Source organism: Orussus abietinus, unplaced genomic scaffold (genome assembly GCF_000612105.2).
Source record: "Orussus abietinus isolate OABI.00-Male unplaced genomic scaffold, Oabi_2.0 scaffold14, whole genome shotgun sequence".
Lineage (NCBI taxonomy): Eukaryota > Metazoa > Arthropoda > Insecta > Hymenoptera > Orussidae > Orussus > Orussus abietinus.
In genome coordinates, this window is record NW_019395994.1 from 375436 (window position 1) to 392744 (window position 17309).

General features: G+C 38.4%; 4 protein-coding genes across 9 annotated transcripts; 1 reads left to right on the forward strand and 3 right to left on the reverse strand.

The window, feature by feature from the left end:
* Window positions 1–23: 23 nt before the first annotated feature.
* Window positions 24–5574, reverse strand: LOC105698304 (thioredoxin reductase 1, mitochondrial). 3 transcript variants are annotated; one of them, XM_012422455.2, is made up of 8 exons: window positions 5420–5574; window positions 3576–3799; window positions 3263–3393; window positions 2710–2939; window positions 2339–2553; window positions 2059–2241; window positions 1620–1978; window positions 24–1319 (listed from the first exon to the last, which is right to left on the reverse strand). In XM_012422455.2, the coding sequence occupies exons 1-8, from the start codon at window positions 5430–5432 to the stop codon at window positions 1190–1192; spliced, it is 1485 nt and encodes a 494-aa protein (XP_012277878.1). In that variant the 5' UTR covers window positions 5433–5574; the 3' UTR covers window positions 24–1189. The 3 variants fall into 3 exon arrangements, with proteins under 3 accessions (XP_012277878.1, XP_012277877.1, XP_012277879.1); XM_012422454.2 differs by lacking the exon at window positions 5420–5574 and adding an exon at window positions 4376–4534; XM_012422456.1 differs by lacking the exon at window positions 5420–5574 and adding an exon at window positions 4019–4037.
* Window positions 4606–9167, forward strand: LOC105698305 (C-factor). Of its 2 annotated transcripts, XM_012422457.2 has the most exons (6): window positions 4606–4642; window positions 4839–5218; window positions 6761–6812; window positions 7436–7626; window positions 8013–8165; window positions 8482–8706. In XM_012422457.2, the coding sequence occupies exons 2-6, from the start codon at window positions 5093–5095 to the stop codon at window positions 8704–8706; spliced, it is 747 nt and encodes a 248-aa protein (XP_012277880.1). In that variant the 5' UTR covers window positions 4606–4642; window positions 4839–5092. The 2 variants fall into 2 exon arrangements, with proteins under 2 accessions (XP_012277880.1, XP_012277881.1); XM_012422458.1 differs by lacking the exon at window positions 4606–4642 and having other exon boundaries at window positions 5093–5218; window positions 8482–9167.
* LOC105698306 (B-cell CLL/lymphoma 7 protein family member B) lies at window positions 8992–10979 on the reverse strand. The gene is made up of 4 exons (XM_012422459.2): window positions 10721–10979; window positions 10579–10654; window positions 10120–10225; window positions 8992–10039 (listed from the first exon to the last, which is right to left on the reverse strand). Exons 1-4 carry the CDS (start codon window positions 10810–10812, stop codon window positions 9921–9923), a joined length of 393 nt encoding a protein of 130 aa, XP_012277882.1. The 5' UTR covers window positions 10813–10979; the 3' UTR covers window positions 8992–9920.
* A 2294-nt stretch (window positions 10980–13273) lies between these two features.
* Window positions 13274–16883, reverse strand: LOC105698231 (probable cleavage and polyadenylation specificity factor subunit 2). Of its 3 annotated transcripts, none has more exons than XM_012422289.2 (11): window positions 16714–16883; window positions 16180–16347; window positions 15949–16108; window positions 15525–15876; window positions 15148–15458; window positions 14812–15071; window positions 14547–14747; window positions 14054–14423; window positions 13780–13974; window positions 13570–13707; window positions 13274–13452 (listed from the first exon to the last, which is right to left on the reverse strand). In XM_012422289.2, exons 2-11 carry the CDS (start codon window positions 16326–16328, stop codon window positions 13360–13362), a joined length of 2229 nt encoding a protein of 742 aa, XP_012277712.1. In that variant the 5' UTR covers window positions 16329–16347; window positions 16714–16883; the 3' UTR covers window positions 13274–13359. The 3 variants fall into 3 exon arrangements, with proteins under 3 accessions (XP_012277712.1, XP_012277710.1, XP_012277713.1); XM_012422287.2 differs by having other exon boundaries at window positions 16688–16883; XM_012422290.2 differs by lacking the exon at window positions 16714–16883 and having other exon boundaries at window positions 14547–14732; window positions 16180–16328.
* Window positions 16884–17309: the final 426 nt, after the last annotated feature.

Sequence of the window (17309 nt, forward strand, 5' to 3'; positions counted from 1 at the left end):
TTCTGAAAATAACATACACTAGATTTCTATTGTCATTTATTGCCCAGGCATTATATATTTCAAAATGAATTTCGTTTTACAAAAAAAAGAATCTTAGATGAATTAAATGGAATAGCAGTTAAAATAACATGTATAAAAATCACCGATGTGGTTACAGCATTCAACGTCACAGTGAAACATAACTATCTTTTGAGCCGTAGTCATTAAATTCTCTTATAAATATTATCACTCGGTGGTTTTCCCAAGTTAAGTAGCATTGATTGTATACCATCCACCCAAATAAAATTACAGTATAACTTAACACTGGTTACTGTACTCCGACATTGAAAACATGGTAACAATTCTCATTATTCTTCGACGATTTTGTATTTTCTATTATATTTTGTGTTCTTGTCATGAAACACTTAACTCTGTGTTGCATCAAATTATTTCTCCCAAGATCTTTATTCGTTTAAAGAGTTTGCATATTGAGAAACTCTCGGAGAAAAGTCAAGTAAGAAATGAACCTGCATTGTGTAATTTTTGTCAAAAGGATATTAATGATATTATCAAATATACGGAAAACATGGATATCTCTACTGAAGTCTGAATGCTATCGAACATTATATCTTTAGTTTTTCTCTTTAATATTTCACCAAATTCGTAATGTAATGCGCCCTTAATGTAACTTTTAATTCCAGCATATCAATGCAATTTCTTACTGAAATACTAAGTATTAGAGATAGCTAAGTGAATTAATAATACTCTGGTGGTATTAATATTGGGTGTACATTTTATCCATCAGGTTTCTTTTTCTCCCTTATCGTCAAAATAACATTCGACAAAGTTTCACGAACTGCAAGTCGATCATGGTAATTCTTACACAACCTAGCTTGAAACTTAATCTGTTTGTTGCCTTCATTTTAACCACATTATGTACACATAATACATATAAAGTAAAATACACGTATAAAATCATTTTACCAAAGTCATTACATCGCAGCATGTACGTATTATCATGCAAAAATTACAATTCTGATACGAAGTAAACCAAATTATACAAGCAGGTGTAGACTACTAAACTTCTTGTGAAAATATCACTGATAGTGCCACGGCATAAGTTCCTAGTCTAGTGGTCGTTCTGGCATTACTGGACATCAAAAATGCAATCAGTGCACGACTCCAGTATGTTATCATAATTACTAATTATCTAACTGCAGCAGCTTTGTGGTGTGGGGTCCATTCCGGAACGCTTTGTTATAAAAACACGCGTAAATTCTTCTGCGGTGGTTGGATGAATTCCAACCGTAGACTTCAAAATAGGAAACGTTAAGTTGCACCTGAAATGCAAATACAGAATTATTCATCATCGCAAGACAAAAGGTATAATAAAATATTTAAAAATAATAACGGAATTTTATAAAGAGTATTCACGTGGTAAAATTTGAAAGAAATCGATACATTCAATTCGGAGAATACTTTCTCCAACGATTTGACTTCTCAGATATGTATAGGCTGACTTTCATATCACCTTGAGTTACAAGAGGTCAGTAAAAGAATTTAAAATAATTTCTATAGACTATTTATAGAATATAATAAAACAATGGGACCTCTTAAGCGAATACATTGATAATACTCACTTCATCGCTGCAGCGAAACCTTGGATGACTTCACCTGCCTGTGGTCCGATAAAGTGCATTCCTAGAACTTTCTGCTCATTATGGCGTAACGCGACCACCTTGATGTAACAGTGAGACACACTCTTCTGGGGAACAAAGAATTCAGTGGGCTTGTAATAAGCGTGATAGACTTCTATGTTATCTTCGCCGTGAATGGCTGCAGCTTGTTCTTCGCTGAGACCTACGCAACCATATTCCAATGGACTAAAAACGGTAGTTGCCACGTTATCGTAGTCCATCTGTTCCGTCGAGTTGCCGAAAAGACGTCTAGCTAGTAACTTGCCAGCGTGGATTGCGACCGGGGTCAATTCCGGTTTTTTCTAAAGGAATTGAAAGAAAATTACATTTAATTCCATAATCATTTAGGACGCCGCACTAATCATATGGTCATGCAACGTACATGAAGAACATCTCCAACGGCGTAAATATTTGGTACATTAGTTTGTTCGCTACGATCCTCCACCTTCCCAGTGTCTGGTACAATAACAATTCCAGCATTTTCAGGTTTTAATTCCTTTGTCAGAGCTCGCCGGCCAATGGCGAAAAGCACGGTGTCAAAAACGTCTTTCTGGGTCTGCCCTTCCTAACGATGTAAAGTGTTTGCATTAAATCCTTTTTTCAAACAAATTTATCATGAAATGTAAAAGACGCTCCACGATGAAATAGAAGTTTGTATTTACTTTATCGATATAATGTACAAGAAGCCGTCCATCGTCCTGCTTTATGATGGCTTTCGGTTTGGCTTGATAAATGAAGTGGACACCTCGATCTTCCATTTCAGTCGCAACAATGTTCGCCATTTGCTGATCAAATCCCCGAAGAACTATGGATCGCACCATTATAGTTGCATCGAAACCCAAGCCATTCAAAAATCCTGCGCATTCAAGGCCAATGTCTATGCACGTGGTTAAGGATTATTTGCTTGAATGTATCTACATCTACACCGTTAAAAATGTTTCGATATATCAAACACTTTCGAATGTATCCATATTTCGAACAGATGGTTTTAACGGTGTAATACTGAATATAATGACCAGGTTGAAAAGGATACATCCAGCTCCGACGACGAGTGTTTTGCCTGGCGGATGATCAAGACTGAAAATGTCATCACTAGTTATGCCATATTCGACAGCACCGGGAATATCAGGATATTTGGGTCTCCCGCCTACTGCGATCAAAATATTCTCAGCCGTAAGAACTTTCTCCTCTCCGGATTTTAATACACCAATTACAGTGTGAGGGTCCTTGAAGTAACCTAAAGCATTCAGGAACTCAATTTTCCTGCAATTGTGTAACATAATCGCATTAAAACAGAACCCAAGAAACGAATAATTTTCAAAACACACATTTCGAACTTGTTAAACAATTAGTTAATTAATTTAAATTCACCATAAGTCAGATTCTAGAAATGCTTAAAATATTAGGTGGCTGGCTAATTAATGTTACACTTTGCTCCTTCTTATTTACCTTGCAGTGTAACGTTTATTAAAAAAATGTAAACAACCCAAGTCAGGTACTTAATTATGCCTCGCTCTGTATGAACGCAATTTTAACAAGTACATTTATGCATTAACTACAAATGTAACAATTAAATGTTAACTAACTTGTTTCTGAGCTCGACACGGGTGACCCAATTGACTGATTTTATATGATTCTGTACAGCAGTCCTCAGAGTCTCCCAGTCATTGCAGATAGCGGATGGATCTGGTAATCGCCATCCATAGTACGCCGCATCCTGTTGAAATTACAACACACCATTAATATTAATATTTCTACAATCTGAATGCTCGAATTACAATAGTTCAGTTCAATAGTCAGCTGTGACAACTTCTTTCACTGATTTAAAATATTTGTCCCAAAATATATGACTGGTCAATGTACATGGTAATGGGACTATAGGTACATGATGCAACATACGTGTATCGCTTCGCCAAGTAACGCTGCTTGATGCATCAATTTCTTTGGAATGCAGCCCACATTGACACAGGTACCACCTAGTCCCCATTTTGTTCCTCGTGGTGAAGGAGTAACGTAATCGAGCACCGCAACTTTAGCTCCATGTTCGACCGCTTCTTTAGCTGCAGCTAATCCACCGGAGCCACCACCGATGACAAGCAAATCGTACATGTACTTTGATTCCGCTGAAACGTTTTAATCAGTATCATTAGAATTATTATATTTCAGTTAGCATAATTGGGAGTCTACATATCACCGCCATAAACTTTGGGAACACGTGAGAGATTGATAAACTAAGAGAGAAAAGAGAATGCTATTGTGAATGAATTTTTTAATTAATTATTCAAATATATTTTTTCATTGGCGAATTAATATTCAACTAGGTGGAAAACAAAAAACGTAACCTTGATTTTTAGATATTTTTTGGTGAGTATTTTATTGGGTTTTGGAGCAGTGACATTTCCGCCTTCTCATCTTCATTAGTTTACACGACCATCGGCCACCACGTGGTCACCCTATAGGTCGGACTAACCTAACCTATTCCAATTTCGCCAACCTCATTTATCGAGTGGTGATGCAAAATGCGCGCGCATTGGGCGGTTACAAAAGGTGTGAAAAAGCACTTTCCCCTTCCGCGATGGAACGTCTCTACCGGCTGCGCAGCCGATTTCCCGTGCGCTCTCTCACTTGCCGAGTTTACGTAATGACAGTTATTCCAGGCCGGCTTGACGGGTAACGGAACCACGTGGAAAGCAACTCACTGCAGATGCATGCCGCCGTTGTCAACCCCGACATGTAAGCGTTCCTCCTGGACCAGGACAAATCCAAAAGCTTGCCGTGCGGCCTTCGAAAAGGCACAAGCCTCGCGAACAGTGTCAACGTCGCCATGGCCGCGATCTCGATTGGCCACGCCGACTGGCGCCGACTTCACGACAGCCAGCTGCGCGCGCACCGCGCAACCGCCGAACCAACCTGGGTGTTTATTACGTATCTTTGACGAGAGCGCTCACTTCTCACTTTCATCTCACGTGAGTTTATTCGCCGAATCACGCATTCGCTGCATGAAGGAACGAGATCACTAGCATTTTCGGTCTAGTAATATCGTTAAACAAAGGTAGATATCTTGTAAATCGAAAATTGTTGAGAGGTAGTGTGTTATAGGCGGGAAGATGAAAAGCCGTTGAAAGTATAGAAAAGAACTTGAGTCTATGCTTCACCATTTAGCTTAAAAATTGCGTGCTTTGAGCGTCCCCTTCTTCACGGAGAATTCCAGCCTGCGCGAATGTACACCGAGTCACGGCCCACCATACGCATTGGAAACCGTTGCAGTAAACCGACCTTGATTCCCATCAGAAATAAAATGGCGCCGAGAGACTCTCGCGCTGCGCTGCGACGCATCCCGGCATTCGGGGGCAAGCATTCGACTTATAAGCGACGTTTCGAAGAGCCCACAAAGCCGGCTGCGACGCAGTGCAAGAATGAAGTCGATCCTGATAACAGGCTGCAATCGAGGCATCGGTCTGGGGCTAGTTAAGCACCTGCTAAGGTTGCCACAGCCGCCGGAGAGCATTTTCGCGACTTGCCGCGACGTTGCCAAAGCCGCGGTGAGTACAAGGCCCATTTCAATGCGGGTACACGCGTTACGATAAATCGTAACAATTTGTAACCCGTGCGGTTAAATCCAATTACTTAATAAGTCAAGTTAAATCCGTATGGATCGGTTAGCATGGTCTTATCGATAATACGATTAATTATGGGAAGGCTACTTTTCCCGGTTTTATGTAACCGCGTTCAAGATCACTTACCGATGGGTGCCATGGCTATACTTTCAAGATCAGAACTTTCAGGGTAATATATATCGCGGCGTGCTTTTTGTTAACCGTTGAACTTTGTTAGGACGCGAACTACGATTGCACGTCCCCTTTCCTCTAGGGCATAGGTAGAACTGAAGCAAGAACCGGCGACACCGCTTCCTCTGCCCTCTGGTGTCGCGGCGCGACACTAACCGACCTTCGCTCCCCTTCGCCTGCTTGTCTAGTCATCGTAGAGCCGGATAGAAAACGCCCACTCATGGGCATTCTTGGAATCCGCTAATAATCCCGCGAAGTGCGATTTCTGTATCCCGGACCTCGACTCTTTCGATAACGTCCGCAGTCCTCGACATATCGCGAAATATCTCATTTTTAATATACGCAAATTAGATAAAAAAAAGGTAAACAAATGTCTTTCCCTCGTGGGATAGACATGGGATCATGAATGTCTTTTATATGTATGTCTTGTATATGTCCTTTAGCCCGCACAATGTTTTATTTTCATTTTGTGTAATGAATCCACAAGCAATGAGCGGACGAGAACGAGTTTGGAGTATTTTATTTCTGCTTTAGTCCTTACTAGTCGGAGTTTGGTGAAAATCTGTCTCTCTTCCTAGAAAAAGAAGCGGACTATTGGTTCGATCGAAGATCTCTCGGAAGGCGCCATGGTCTTTAGAAATTTCGACAAGAAATCAGTTTTAGCTAACAGAGCGCAAAAGCGGAAGACCCTGATAACGGACTAACAATGGGATTTAGGCGCATCATCCAACAGCTTAAATAAAACAATTCTTATTAATGAAAAATAGGGCGGACATTACAATTGCCTCGAACGAAATTTTCTAATACGCTCAGCTGATTTCAGTTTCTTCTCTTCACTTGAATCCGTAGTTTCGGATTTTGGACGTAGAAAGGCTTCGTATTTTTCTTCATTTTTTGTGCTCGACGAAAGTGGAATATTTATAAGAAACTGATTAACACATTGTTGACCGGCAATTTTACGACGCAAGTCGCTCCGGCACGAGTTAACTCGGATAACGACAATTTATGAGTCACTCGAACCCAAAATTCCTCTTCCTAAAAACCATGAGTCCCTTTCTACAAAAACTACCGGATAAGTTCCTGGACCTTCGAGACCCTGCAATAACCGTAACTCAACATTTTTGCTACACTCTTTTAAGGCCGAACGTCCCTTGTTACCGAATCGAATCATATGAAATCAAAGGCAATCGGCTCTAAAAGAAGGAAATCGTTTTTACTGATTTCCAAGGGAATGAAAATGAAGTATTTGGCCCTTACTCATATCTCAAGGTGCGATGATGGATTTCTTTTTTCTAGGAGCTGAAGGAAATTGCTGACAAGTCGGGAAATGTTCACATTATTGAATTGGGTAAGAAACTGAGAATCATTCACTCGCGTTGAAATTAGAAGCGTAAAAGTGACTGCACACGTAAGACGAAGTAATTACGATAAATCTCTGCAAACTAATCTGATATAGACGTAAGGAGTTACACCACAATGGAGCTGTGGAAAAATCTGATTTCCTTTTATCACTTTGATTAATAGTTCTTAGTCCTAAAAACAATATTCCATTACTTTTTTGTTAATTGTCAAGTCGTACGAGCGCATTATACATATGTATACAAAGATATATGCAGATCACTTGTAAAAAGAACCACTAGCAGTCCACCGCTTCAGAAACATTAAAAATCTGTAATTATATTATTACCTTTGGCTTGAGGATTGAATTATAACTAAGGGAAAAGTAGGACGAGAGGTTTAAGTGGATCAAGGCTTAGTTATTTCAACATGGTTATATTATTGTTACGTTACCGTGTTTGGTCGGTACATGTATGTTAAAAACATTTCATTGATTTTTAACGCACGTTTAAACGAAATGTTTCAGAAAAACATTTTTTCGTATGCTTTGCTTAAATATTTTCTACGAACAACTTAGTGTCTAGATAGATTGAAAACTTAAAAGAAAAAAATTACTTTTCTTCTCATTTATAGATGTAACTGATACGAAGAGTTACGACAGAGTGATCCAGATCATAAGCGAGAAGGTTGGAGAAAATGGTCTTAATGTCCTTATCAACAATGCCGGCATTGCGAACAAATTTGCACGATTGAATCTAGTCAAGGAGGAACAACTTCTGGATACATTCAAGGTCAACACGGTCGCTCCAATAATGTTGAGTAAGGTAAGAGAAAAAAAAAGAAAGCTTTATGCATTCATTTGAATTTACATTTGTTTGTTAAGTCAATAAAACTTGTGTTGTTTCGTTTATAAAATATGGTTATTATACCGAGAACCAAATCTTTTGTTATGACCAAATCCTTTGTTGAATAACTTTTGGTTGATAACATCAAATATTGTGGTAAATCGCACCAAACACTAAAACAACTTGGCACATGTAACCAAAATATTTAGTTCATTCACTGAGATATTTTCTAAAAGCAACAAAATGATTTAACCAATACATTTTAGTCAACTGAGGTAGACAAAATTGATCAAGTGTAATTTGGTATGTATAATTTTACCAACCCACGTACCGATTTTTTTATCACCCAAAATATGTTTTTATAGGCTTGTCTACCACTACTGAAGCAGGCTTCTAGCATATACCCTGATAAGGGTGCGATGAACATTTCGCGAGCTGCGATTATCCATATGAGTTCTTCGCTTGGCAGTATTACGGACAATACCAGCGGCGGATTTTATCCTTATCGCTGTAGCAAGGTTTGCAGATTCTCCTTTTACTATAGCTGGTTACACACGTAACAATAAATCGTTTCTTCTTTACTATAGCTCGCTTCTCGCGTAACAATCAATCTTAGAGATTTGTAATCGAAGCACTTAAGGTGATAGCTTAAGGTGAATGATAGCAACAAATGTTATGTAACCTGTTAGCTCCATGTTACATAACTGTTAAGTTACTGAATTGTAACAAATGTGATGTAACTAGTTAGTTTTAAGTTACGTAACTGTTAAGTTTTGTGTTCAATGGGTTTCCATCTGGGACTTGTGTGAAAATGATACCATTTGTCATTACTAGTCTGCACTGAATGCGGCGGCGAAGTCCATGAGCATTGACTTGAAAGATGACGGCATTTTGGTGGCGTGTATGCATCCTGGCTGGGTTCGAACCGACATGGGTGGAATCAATGCTACTCTGGACGTCGATATCAGCGTCAGCGGCATGCTCTCCGTTTTACAAGGTCTTACCGAGAATGATAACGGCACATACGTGCAACACGATGGTAAAGTGTTGCCTTGGTAAATTACTAGAAATTGTAATTACGGCTGCAGACGCGATTAGACCGTCGATGAGCAAAAAATGATACATCAAGGCGATGTGAAAATGGCGTTAAAGAGTTCTCGTTCATGAAACTTTTCTTCAAACTGGGTATACAGAAGAGATTAAAACTTTGATTCTGGGGTTACTTTCTGTGAAACCGACCATTGGCGTTATATCTCCTTATACCAATTCATAGTTATAGCATAGGAAAATCATGAATAAATCGGTAACGCGAAATTTTGTAGGTTAATATTTTTATACACGATGTTTCATACTGATTTTCACGTTTATTCTCATAGGAAATTGTTTCTTTTTTACATATCTTACTAACAGAACATGTCAGGGAATGCTGATGTTATACATACGCGTTATTTAGCTAAAACCGTATCGGAAATATGTACAAATGTATCACAAGAAATAAACAATTTAGTATGAGAGCTGGACACGGAAGATTTTATGAATTCTAATAAATTAAATATTCCAGTACCATTCTCCTTTAACATTATTTGTACGTACCTAGTCGTAAGACAAACATTGATGCGTTCACTTCCTTTGACAAAAAATTCAAGTTCCAGCATAGAATATGAGAGTCTATTAAGTGTACACGAATTTTCTCAAAAAAGTGCATTAGCTATAAGCTCGTTTATAGTACTCTCATGATTCTAAGAACATATTTAATATACAGACTGTTTATAATGATAATCTGATATTTTTTGGTTCATGGCAGTCGCACTGAAGGATTCTCAAAATGAATCTCAATCGTCTTATTGCTTCTATATACTAATTGTATACACAAGCTGTAAATCATGTCCCAAACGTCGATACGCTATTAATGGACCTTTAAACTCAACATTAATATCATTATCGGATTTTTTTAATTCCAATAAATTATGTATTTATATCTGATTCAACAAAAACAATTATCGGGTGATCAATGCCGTAATGTCATAATCAATTATAATCAACCACTATGTATAATTCACAGCAATTTTGAAACTTTTGTTAGTACATTGACTGCACTGAAACTAAAATGGTTGTCTGTAATAAAGTGCAAAAGTAGATTGGTCCAAATAAAAGGTTCTTTTTATGATACTCGACATCGAAGAGCCTCAATGTAAGAATCTCGTGTGCATACGACTTCAAAAGACGCAATCTGCAGTTATGTTTCTCACTCACAGGTTAAAAGTTACAGCCATTCAATCAGTCTTTAGCCTCTTAGGCGCAAGTTCACTATTTTGTGAGTTTGAATCTTCTGAGAATCCCAGATGTGTTGAGAAATCGGTTAACCCTTGAGAATCGCTTACAGTGGAGAAACCTATTATAAAGAAATACAATGAATTAATTATTGTTAGTGGTTAAAAAATTTGTTTAAAGAAAACAAGAAACAATGCTTACACGTGTTAGAATCTTCAGTGAGACCAAAATTGGAATTACATGAATCTATGCCTCCTTTCCTACTTATGCCATTTTCTTTATCAACCACCGTCTTTCCCTTCTTTTTCTGTAAAATATTTAATACAAAATATGTTCTGGTTACGTGATTCAATTTTCTATTTATTTATATCTAATCACAACATACGTCGGTGGACAATTTATTAATTATATTATATTTACCTCAATGTAATTTAATATGACTACTTCAAAGTATGAATATAGAATTTTAAAATGCATTTAGTATAATCGTAACATGGATGCTAACATATCTAAAATTACATAAATGTTTTGAGGGAATATCAGACAACGAACCAAGGCACACAATTGAAACAAAAATCATTCGCATTACTAAGCCGTCCAAAGGTTCGTTACCATGTTAAAGAATCTGTAGAAAATGTATAATCATGTCAATTAAAATACCTGTTCAAGCGTCGATATGGGGACCCATTTATAAATTTTCATTGTGGTTTCTCCTATCGTTACCCATTTTTTTTCCCTGCAAAGGAAATATTATTAACCCTATCTTTGTGAGTTTAACTAACCGACTGAATCATTAAATTACCAATGGCGAACTTTATCAACAACTTGCATCACACGCTTAATATCGTCCTTGGCACGACTTCGAGTCTCTGCCCTCACAGATCGTGACATCATGGTATTGTTATTAAATTAATTATCACTAAGCGTACCCGTGACAATTTGTCACTAGACTAGCGCAACATTCGTTAAGTGGTAGGTTAGAAAATTGATAAGCACACAACTTCTTCGATCGCTCGAGTCCACTGAAGTTAACAGATGTTCCATACAGAGAGGGACAGAGAGACAGGGACAGAATCAATCAGCATTGCCAACTCTTGCAGTCCTTAAACCACATGTATATCAGAGATGAGTTGGGAGATTGCTCACGGGCAGGGTCGCGCGATCGCATTCTGTGCTGCCCTCTCGTTTCGTACGTCAGCTTTCACCGTTTTTTGCCACAAAAATATCTAATACATAGTTGATTAATATATTTCAAAATTGATTATTAGAATTTGGGGATTTTATGATGATAAGGATTTTGTGATAATCGGGAGTCCTCATTTACCGTACCGTCGCTTCTCCCGGTCGACACCTGACCGCAGATACCTGAAAAAGGTACCCTTGTACTCTAATTGCATCTTCTTATAATTACGGATTTTCCGTTAAGGTGACGAGAAAGAGGCAACCGAGGGGTGGATTGATAAGGACATTTTTCACAAGCTAGGTGTACCTAATCGTTTGAAATTTTATAACATGAATATAAAGACCCTAAAAAAGGGTTCCGTAGCCATGAAATTCCGTTATTATAAAGAAATTCCAAAATTGGAATATACACAGGTGTGATAAGGAACTGCGCATGCGCATGCCGGGGTCGGGCACCCTATATAAGGCCGAGCGCGTGCTCGGAGCATTATTACCCTTTGGTCATCCGAAGGGTAAACATCGGGTTACCTGCTTGTACCGTAACTGGTTTAACCCCAGTTTTAACCTACGGTTAAAATTAACGGTTAACCGCAGTTTTAACCTACGGTTAACCCCAGTTTTAACCTACGGTTAACCCCAGTTTTAACCCACGGTTAAACCTATCGGTTAACCTCAGTTTTAACCTACGGTTAAACCTAACGGTTAACCCCAGTTTTAACCTACGGTTACACCTAACGGTTAAAAATCAAACTTCGGTTAACTTGGGATGTAAAATCGGGCCTTATGGGTGACATTCCCGCTCCCTTCCGTTCTCTTTCTTAATATATTTAACCTAATTTATTACGTTTGTAAAGGGCTTCGGTGCGCAGCAACCTCCACGTGGTGAGCCTGGAGGATCGGTGGTTTCCAACTATTGTTCGAAACCACCGATTCGCAAATAGCTGCGTGAGTGATTCCACTTAGCGTGTTTTTTTTTTTGTATGACTAGCTTAACGTAGTTAAAAGTGGAAGCACTCGTTGCGTGCGTGCGTAATTGTAAATTGCGGACAGGAAGTTGTCGGGTACGTTTCCATGCAGCTAGTAATTCCGGATTGTGCGTGTTAACCGAAATAGATTTTTGCAGGTACGGCGTGGCCGTACCTTTAGTGTATCCGGCAGCTTCCGTCGGCACCTAGTACGTCGTAGCTAAGCTACGGCGTGCAAGGCTACCTGGCTCAGGTTGTCGGTCGCGCGATACGTTGTTTCGCTCTGGCGGCATCCCGCGGGGGCTCTGCCTGCTGTAAGACGGGACAAGCCCGTCGACTGAAACTCGTATTCGCGGGCCGACAGCCGAGCCGGGTTAGTCGTCGGTGACGGTGGAATCTGCTAAATTGTTCGCGTTAGAAGTAGTATGCCCTTCCGGCAAATTATATCCTTAATTCTATGCTAACTGGCAATGTACTCGGCGACTTACCCTGTACTCTGCGGCGAGCGTTGTATGGACGGATGAGTATGGTATGCCAGTGATGCGTTGAATGGACGGATGCGTATCGTATGCGAGTGGTGTGCTGTATGGGTTATGAAATCCTGGTTCTGCGAGTTCCCGGGACGCCGGGAACTCAACGGAACCAGGTGCCTATGCTTAGGCGGGTCCCAATCGCAGCGGCCTCCTCGTGGCGGGACCTGGGGGATCGGTATCATCCTTATGGGATGATACCGATCCGCGAACTAGCTGTGAAGTAGAATTTAATTAAGGTATAATTTCACTTTCTCGTAAAATAAGTAAGGTAAGTGAAGGGTAAAGTCAAAGTGGGTGCCACGAATGTTCTTCCCTTACCATCAAAATCGAGCAGTGTCGGTAAGCGTTGGTAAGCCACCACCGTCAACAGCCGCAAGGTATTACCATCACGAGTACGTGAGCCGTCAACGGCTACTGGTAGATAGTACCGCCATCGTGAGTGCGCGAGTAATACCGTGAGCTAGTCATTTTTCACATTTTCGCTCAATTTGCTTTACGTAACAGACCCCCTGGCAGAGATCAGTTGAGCCGCCACTGAGGGGTAACAGGTGCTCACACACGGGGTAAAAGTTTCGCAGTCAGTACAATATTAAGTAAAATACAGTGAAATATGGAATTTTATTCCTAGGATAAGGATATGCAACATTTTGTGCATCAGGGATGAAAAAAGTTATGTACAATTAAGAATGTATATATAATAATTAATATTATACAAAACTTACAGTAAAAAGTTGACAGAACGTAGTAGCAAGACCTGCTTTTTATACTATTGCATATTGTTCATATAATAATTCTCTGACTTTATAATATTCTTCAGAAATACAACCTTCGAGTACAACTTTCCCTGCTTCATGCTGCAACAATGGTAAAATATTTTATACGAAAATATAAAGTTGAAAAAGAGAAGCTATGTATACAAAGGATGTGGCTATAAAAGTTTTAAAATATTTTCTCTGCAGATACGAACTTACCCTTCTCACAGCAATAGTATTATTACAGCACCACAAGACACCGCCACTAAACTCAGATGGAATATTACTTTTGTTTAAAACTTGTTTAAAATCTGATAATTTTAGTTCATTAATGAAGGTTGTTTGATGCCCTGGTATCTAAAAGGTTTCAGAATTGTGTGATTAATATATTAGTTAAAAATTATTGTATATGTAAGTAGGAAAGCATACCTCATTAAAGGCCAAAGGTTCCAGCGTAAGTATTTTGTCATTTTGGACCACCTTATCGGGTGGATCGTTATCAGCAACAGCGTCTCGGCAAATTTGATCGCGAGCAGTCATCATTGCATCAACCCAGGCAACTTCTGTATCTCCTCTACCTTTTGAAAAATTTAACCCACTAACCAGAGCATCGGTCAGACGAACCTAAATTTATAATTGTTATAATTACTTTGTACCACCGATGGGAAACTAGTAATTGTAAAAGAAGAATCAAGGAATTTACTTGATAGATGTGTGTTTCGGTAGTAGCATCAAGAGTTTCCCCTCTTTCAGGAATAAATACTCTGGCTCCAGCACTTTGCGCTTGTCGTGCCAATACTGCGGTATCGGATGGAGAACCTCGTACGAATACAACTCTACGAGGTCTTAATTGTGCTAAAATCTTTTGAAGCGATTCTCCATCGGATCTGCCTTCAAAATCAATGTATGTAACTGCTGCATTAACAGTTACTGTGCGAGTGACTTGAATACATTTAGTGGGAATATCTGTTGTTATTTCTGGATGATGCGAGGATTCTTCCTGCTTTACTTCTAAATTCTCTTTGTTATCTTCAGACTCAGGTATTGTTTCTGCTATTTTGTACTCTTCAGGCCTGAAAAATAAATAAATAATTTAGTAATACTTAAATACATCTTTTCAATATATCGATGTAACTAGATGCATAAATACAAAATACATATTGAAATATTAAATAATTCTTTGATAGTCTTCTTACTTAATAATTTCCCCATATTCGTCAATTTTTATTTTCTCTTCTATGAACGGAAACATTGGATGCTGCTTTTTACTTTGCTTAAAAAATCCTGGTTTAGTTTCTTGCTTAACCAATAAATCATGTTTCCCTCTTGCACCTCCCACCTCTATTTCATCTTCGGATTCTGAACTGACATTTGCAGTTTCCCTAAGATCGTTCCATCTATATAAATACTGTTATTAAAAAATGATAAGAATGAATCATAATCATAGACTACAATAATTACATGTTTTCCTGCTTTATTTGTTCTTGTTTTAACTTTTCTCTCTTTTGATGTTCTTCTAATTCAAGTCCTTCCAATTTTACACGTCGTTTTATTTCTAAAACAAGATTCCTATTTCCTCCTTTTTCTACTAAATCTCTAGCAAGTGTTCCTGGAGATGTTCGGCTTGTTAATATAATACTGTTTTGAGGATTGTTACACCATTGTAGAAAAAGTTCTCGTGAAAAACCACATTCCATATCTGGTGTACTGGCTAGGACAACCTACGATTAGGATTATTAAATTAAGTTAGGGTGATATTTTAAGACTTCCGTGATGTCATTTTCATTTTGCGCTTACCTTTGGACTTGGAACTTGACTGAGTTCTGCCATACTATGACACAGTTGTAAATGTTTGAATTGAAACGGATTGTTTCTAGCTCCTTCAAAGCTCCTCATTAATTTGTCGCTCATCCATTCGATTTGCGATTTAGCAAACTCGACAACATTGTAGCTTACATTATTGAGAAGGGCTAAAGAATATGCCAGTAGACCAGATTCTTTATTGCGCCAGAGCTGGTCAAGCATATGAGCCAATTCCAATACTCTGCCTGCAGTGTCTACGCCTACCAAAACATTACCTCCGCCTCGAAGAGTTTGGAGAATGTTAGCTGTAATTAAGAAAACAATAATTATTATTTAAAAGATTATTTCTGCCATAAATTCATTGAACATACTCATTAATTTCTCATCTCTCGTCCTCCGCCTGGCTTGTTGATATGTTGCATTAAAAGCATCAGTTATCAATAATGATGGTCGCTGCAATCTGTCTAGTTCGCAACCGTTTAAATGTCTTTCTTTCTTGTGATTAAAGTCTATGGCATAGATAATGTCTTCTTCTCCTACTTTTACAATTTTCCACATGGTTCCACCGATCATATGACCTGCTGGTAACGGTGTTAACGTGACGCCGTATCCTTTTCCTTTCATTGAAATACTTTGATTATATTTCAACTGTACAATCTTATCAAAAGCAGCATCCACATCATCCAAAGTAAACAAATCAAAATCTTCCATATTATGACGTGACTGAAAGGAATGTAGTTTAATATAACAAATACATAATTCTACATACATCCAGGAAAAAGTGAGCAGCAATACCTGATACATATCGTACATAAACATCTGACCCATTTTATATACAGGAATCGTGGCATATATGGGACAACTTAGGCCACATTTTCCAACCAAATATGGAAGGGCGCCTAAGTGAAGTGGATCTGGATAAGACAACAAGACCGCGTCTATTTGATGTACGTGCCTAAAGGGTAGATAATGGAACTATTATTTCTAACATCAGGAAATTATACTAATCAAACCACTAAGAATTACCTCTTCAATTCCTTGATAAAATCTTGGTTAAAATTCTCATCCCATCCACAGTCTAACAAGATACGTAACTCATCAACTTGTAATATATAACACGGTGGACTTTCATCCATAGCACCGGAGACTGCATGTAATTTTATAATGGATGTCATGATGCCCAAATCTTTTAATCTAAATTAATATAAAATTGTTTGTATCGTTATCAAATGAATTTTTAAATACTATCCAAGCATCGTCTAGATACCACTTTTTTGTGAAAATAAATCTTGTTGACTAAACAAGTCAATAATTTTCACAATTACAAATGTAAATACAAATCAAATATTAAAACTTTAACCAATATTACCATAGCTTGCTTGAGCTTGTCATAATGGTTTTATTCAATGTACGTATAAACCAGCTTAGCTGTTAGTAAATATAGTTTGTTACAATTTCTTGAAACAATTACTGTTTTATTTTACGTTCATGTGTGTATAAAATTCCACTGATTTTCAGAAAATTAAGGAATTACCTATTATACCCATAAAAGTGTTTAACCTTCAATTGTAATAATAGCTGTGCGGCATTAGTTTGTTCATCTAATTTACTGGAATCGTTCGAAATTTCATTTATATTCCTCGTATCTGCATAATTAAACACTGTTGTTTTCAGTTTTCTTCGGTATTTAGACTTACGGAAAAAAAAATGTCATATTGACCATGACAACGTTTTCATCGTACTCCTTAATCTCGGATTTATCGAGTCTGGATCCAATAAATCACATGTCTCCATCACATTGATCACGTTTCCATCGCACTCGAAATCGAGAATTTATCGGGTCCACTGAAATATACCAGAGATAAGTTGGGAGATTGCTCACGGGTAGGGTCGTGCGATCGCATCCTGTGCTGCCCTCTGATTTTATACGTCAGTTTTCACCGTTTTTTGCCTCCAAGGGCGGCGTAACGAATTTCTGGTATGGACTCGCGTCCTGGCGATGGCGGTGCCATCTACCTGTCGCCATTGGCGGCTTACCTACGCTCACCGACCCTGCTAGCTTTTGATGATAAGGGAAGAACACTCAAGAAAACGTCAAAAACGTACCCCAATACCACCTGGGATATTCACGCCATTTTTTCGCCTCTGATGTCATA

Coding starts and splice junctions, on each gene's coding strand:
- LOC105698305 (XM_012422457.2), top strand. CDS start 5,093: ATGAAGTCGATCCTGATAACAGGCTGCAATCGAGGCATCGGTCTGGGG. Junction 5,219..6,760: donor GCGACGTTGCCAAAGCCGCG/GTGAGTACAAGG, acceptor TCTTTTTTCTAG/GAGCTGAAGGAAATTGCTGA. Junction 6,813..7,435: donor TGTTCACATTATTGAATTGG/GTAAGAAACTGA, acceptor TCTCATTTATAG/ATGTAACTGATACGAAGAGT.
- LOC105698304 (XM_012422454.2), bottom strand. CDS start 4,502: ATGGCGACGTTGACACTGTTCGCGAGGCTTGTGCCTTTTCGAAGGCCG. Junction 3,394..3,575: donor TACTTGGCGAAGCGATACAC/GTATGTTGCATC, acceptor TAATTTCAACAG/GATGCGGCGTACTATGGATG. Junction 2,940..3,262: donor CGTGTCGAGCTCAGAAACAA/GTTAGTTAACAT, acceptor ACACAATTGCAG/GAAAATTGAGTTCCTGAATG.
- LOC105698231 (XM_012422289.2), bottom strand. CDS start 16,328: ATGACATCCATTATAAAATTACATGCAGTCTCCGGTGCTATGGATGAA. Junction 15,877..15,948: donor TTATGTACGATATGTATCAG/GTATTGCTGCTC, acceptor CATTCCTTTCAG/TCACGTCATAATATGGAAGA. Junction 14,748..14,811: donor CAAATAAAGCAGGAAAACAT/GTAATTATTGTA, acceptor GTATTTATATAG/ATGGAACGATCTTAGGGAAA.
- LOC105698306 (XM_012422459.2), bottom strand. CDS start 10,812: ATGATGTCACGATCTGTGAGGGCAGAGACTCGAAGTCGTGCCAAGGAC. Junction 10,655..10,720: donor GTTGATAAAGTTCGCCATTG/GTAATTTAATGA, acceptor TTTCCTTTGCAG/GGAAAAAAAATGGGTAACGA. Junction 10,040..10,119: donor CACTGAAGATTCTAACACGT/GTAAGCATTGTT, acceptor TCTTTATAATAG/GTTTCTCCACTGTAAGCGAT.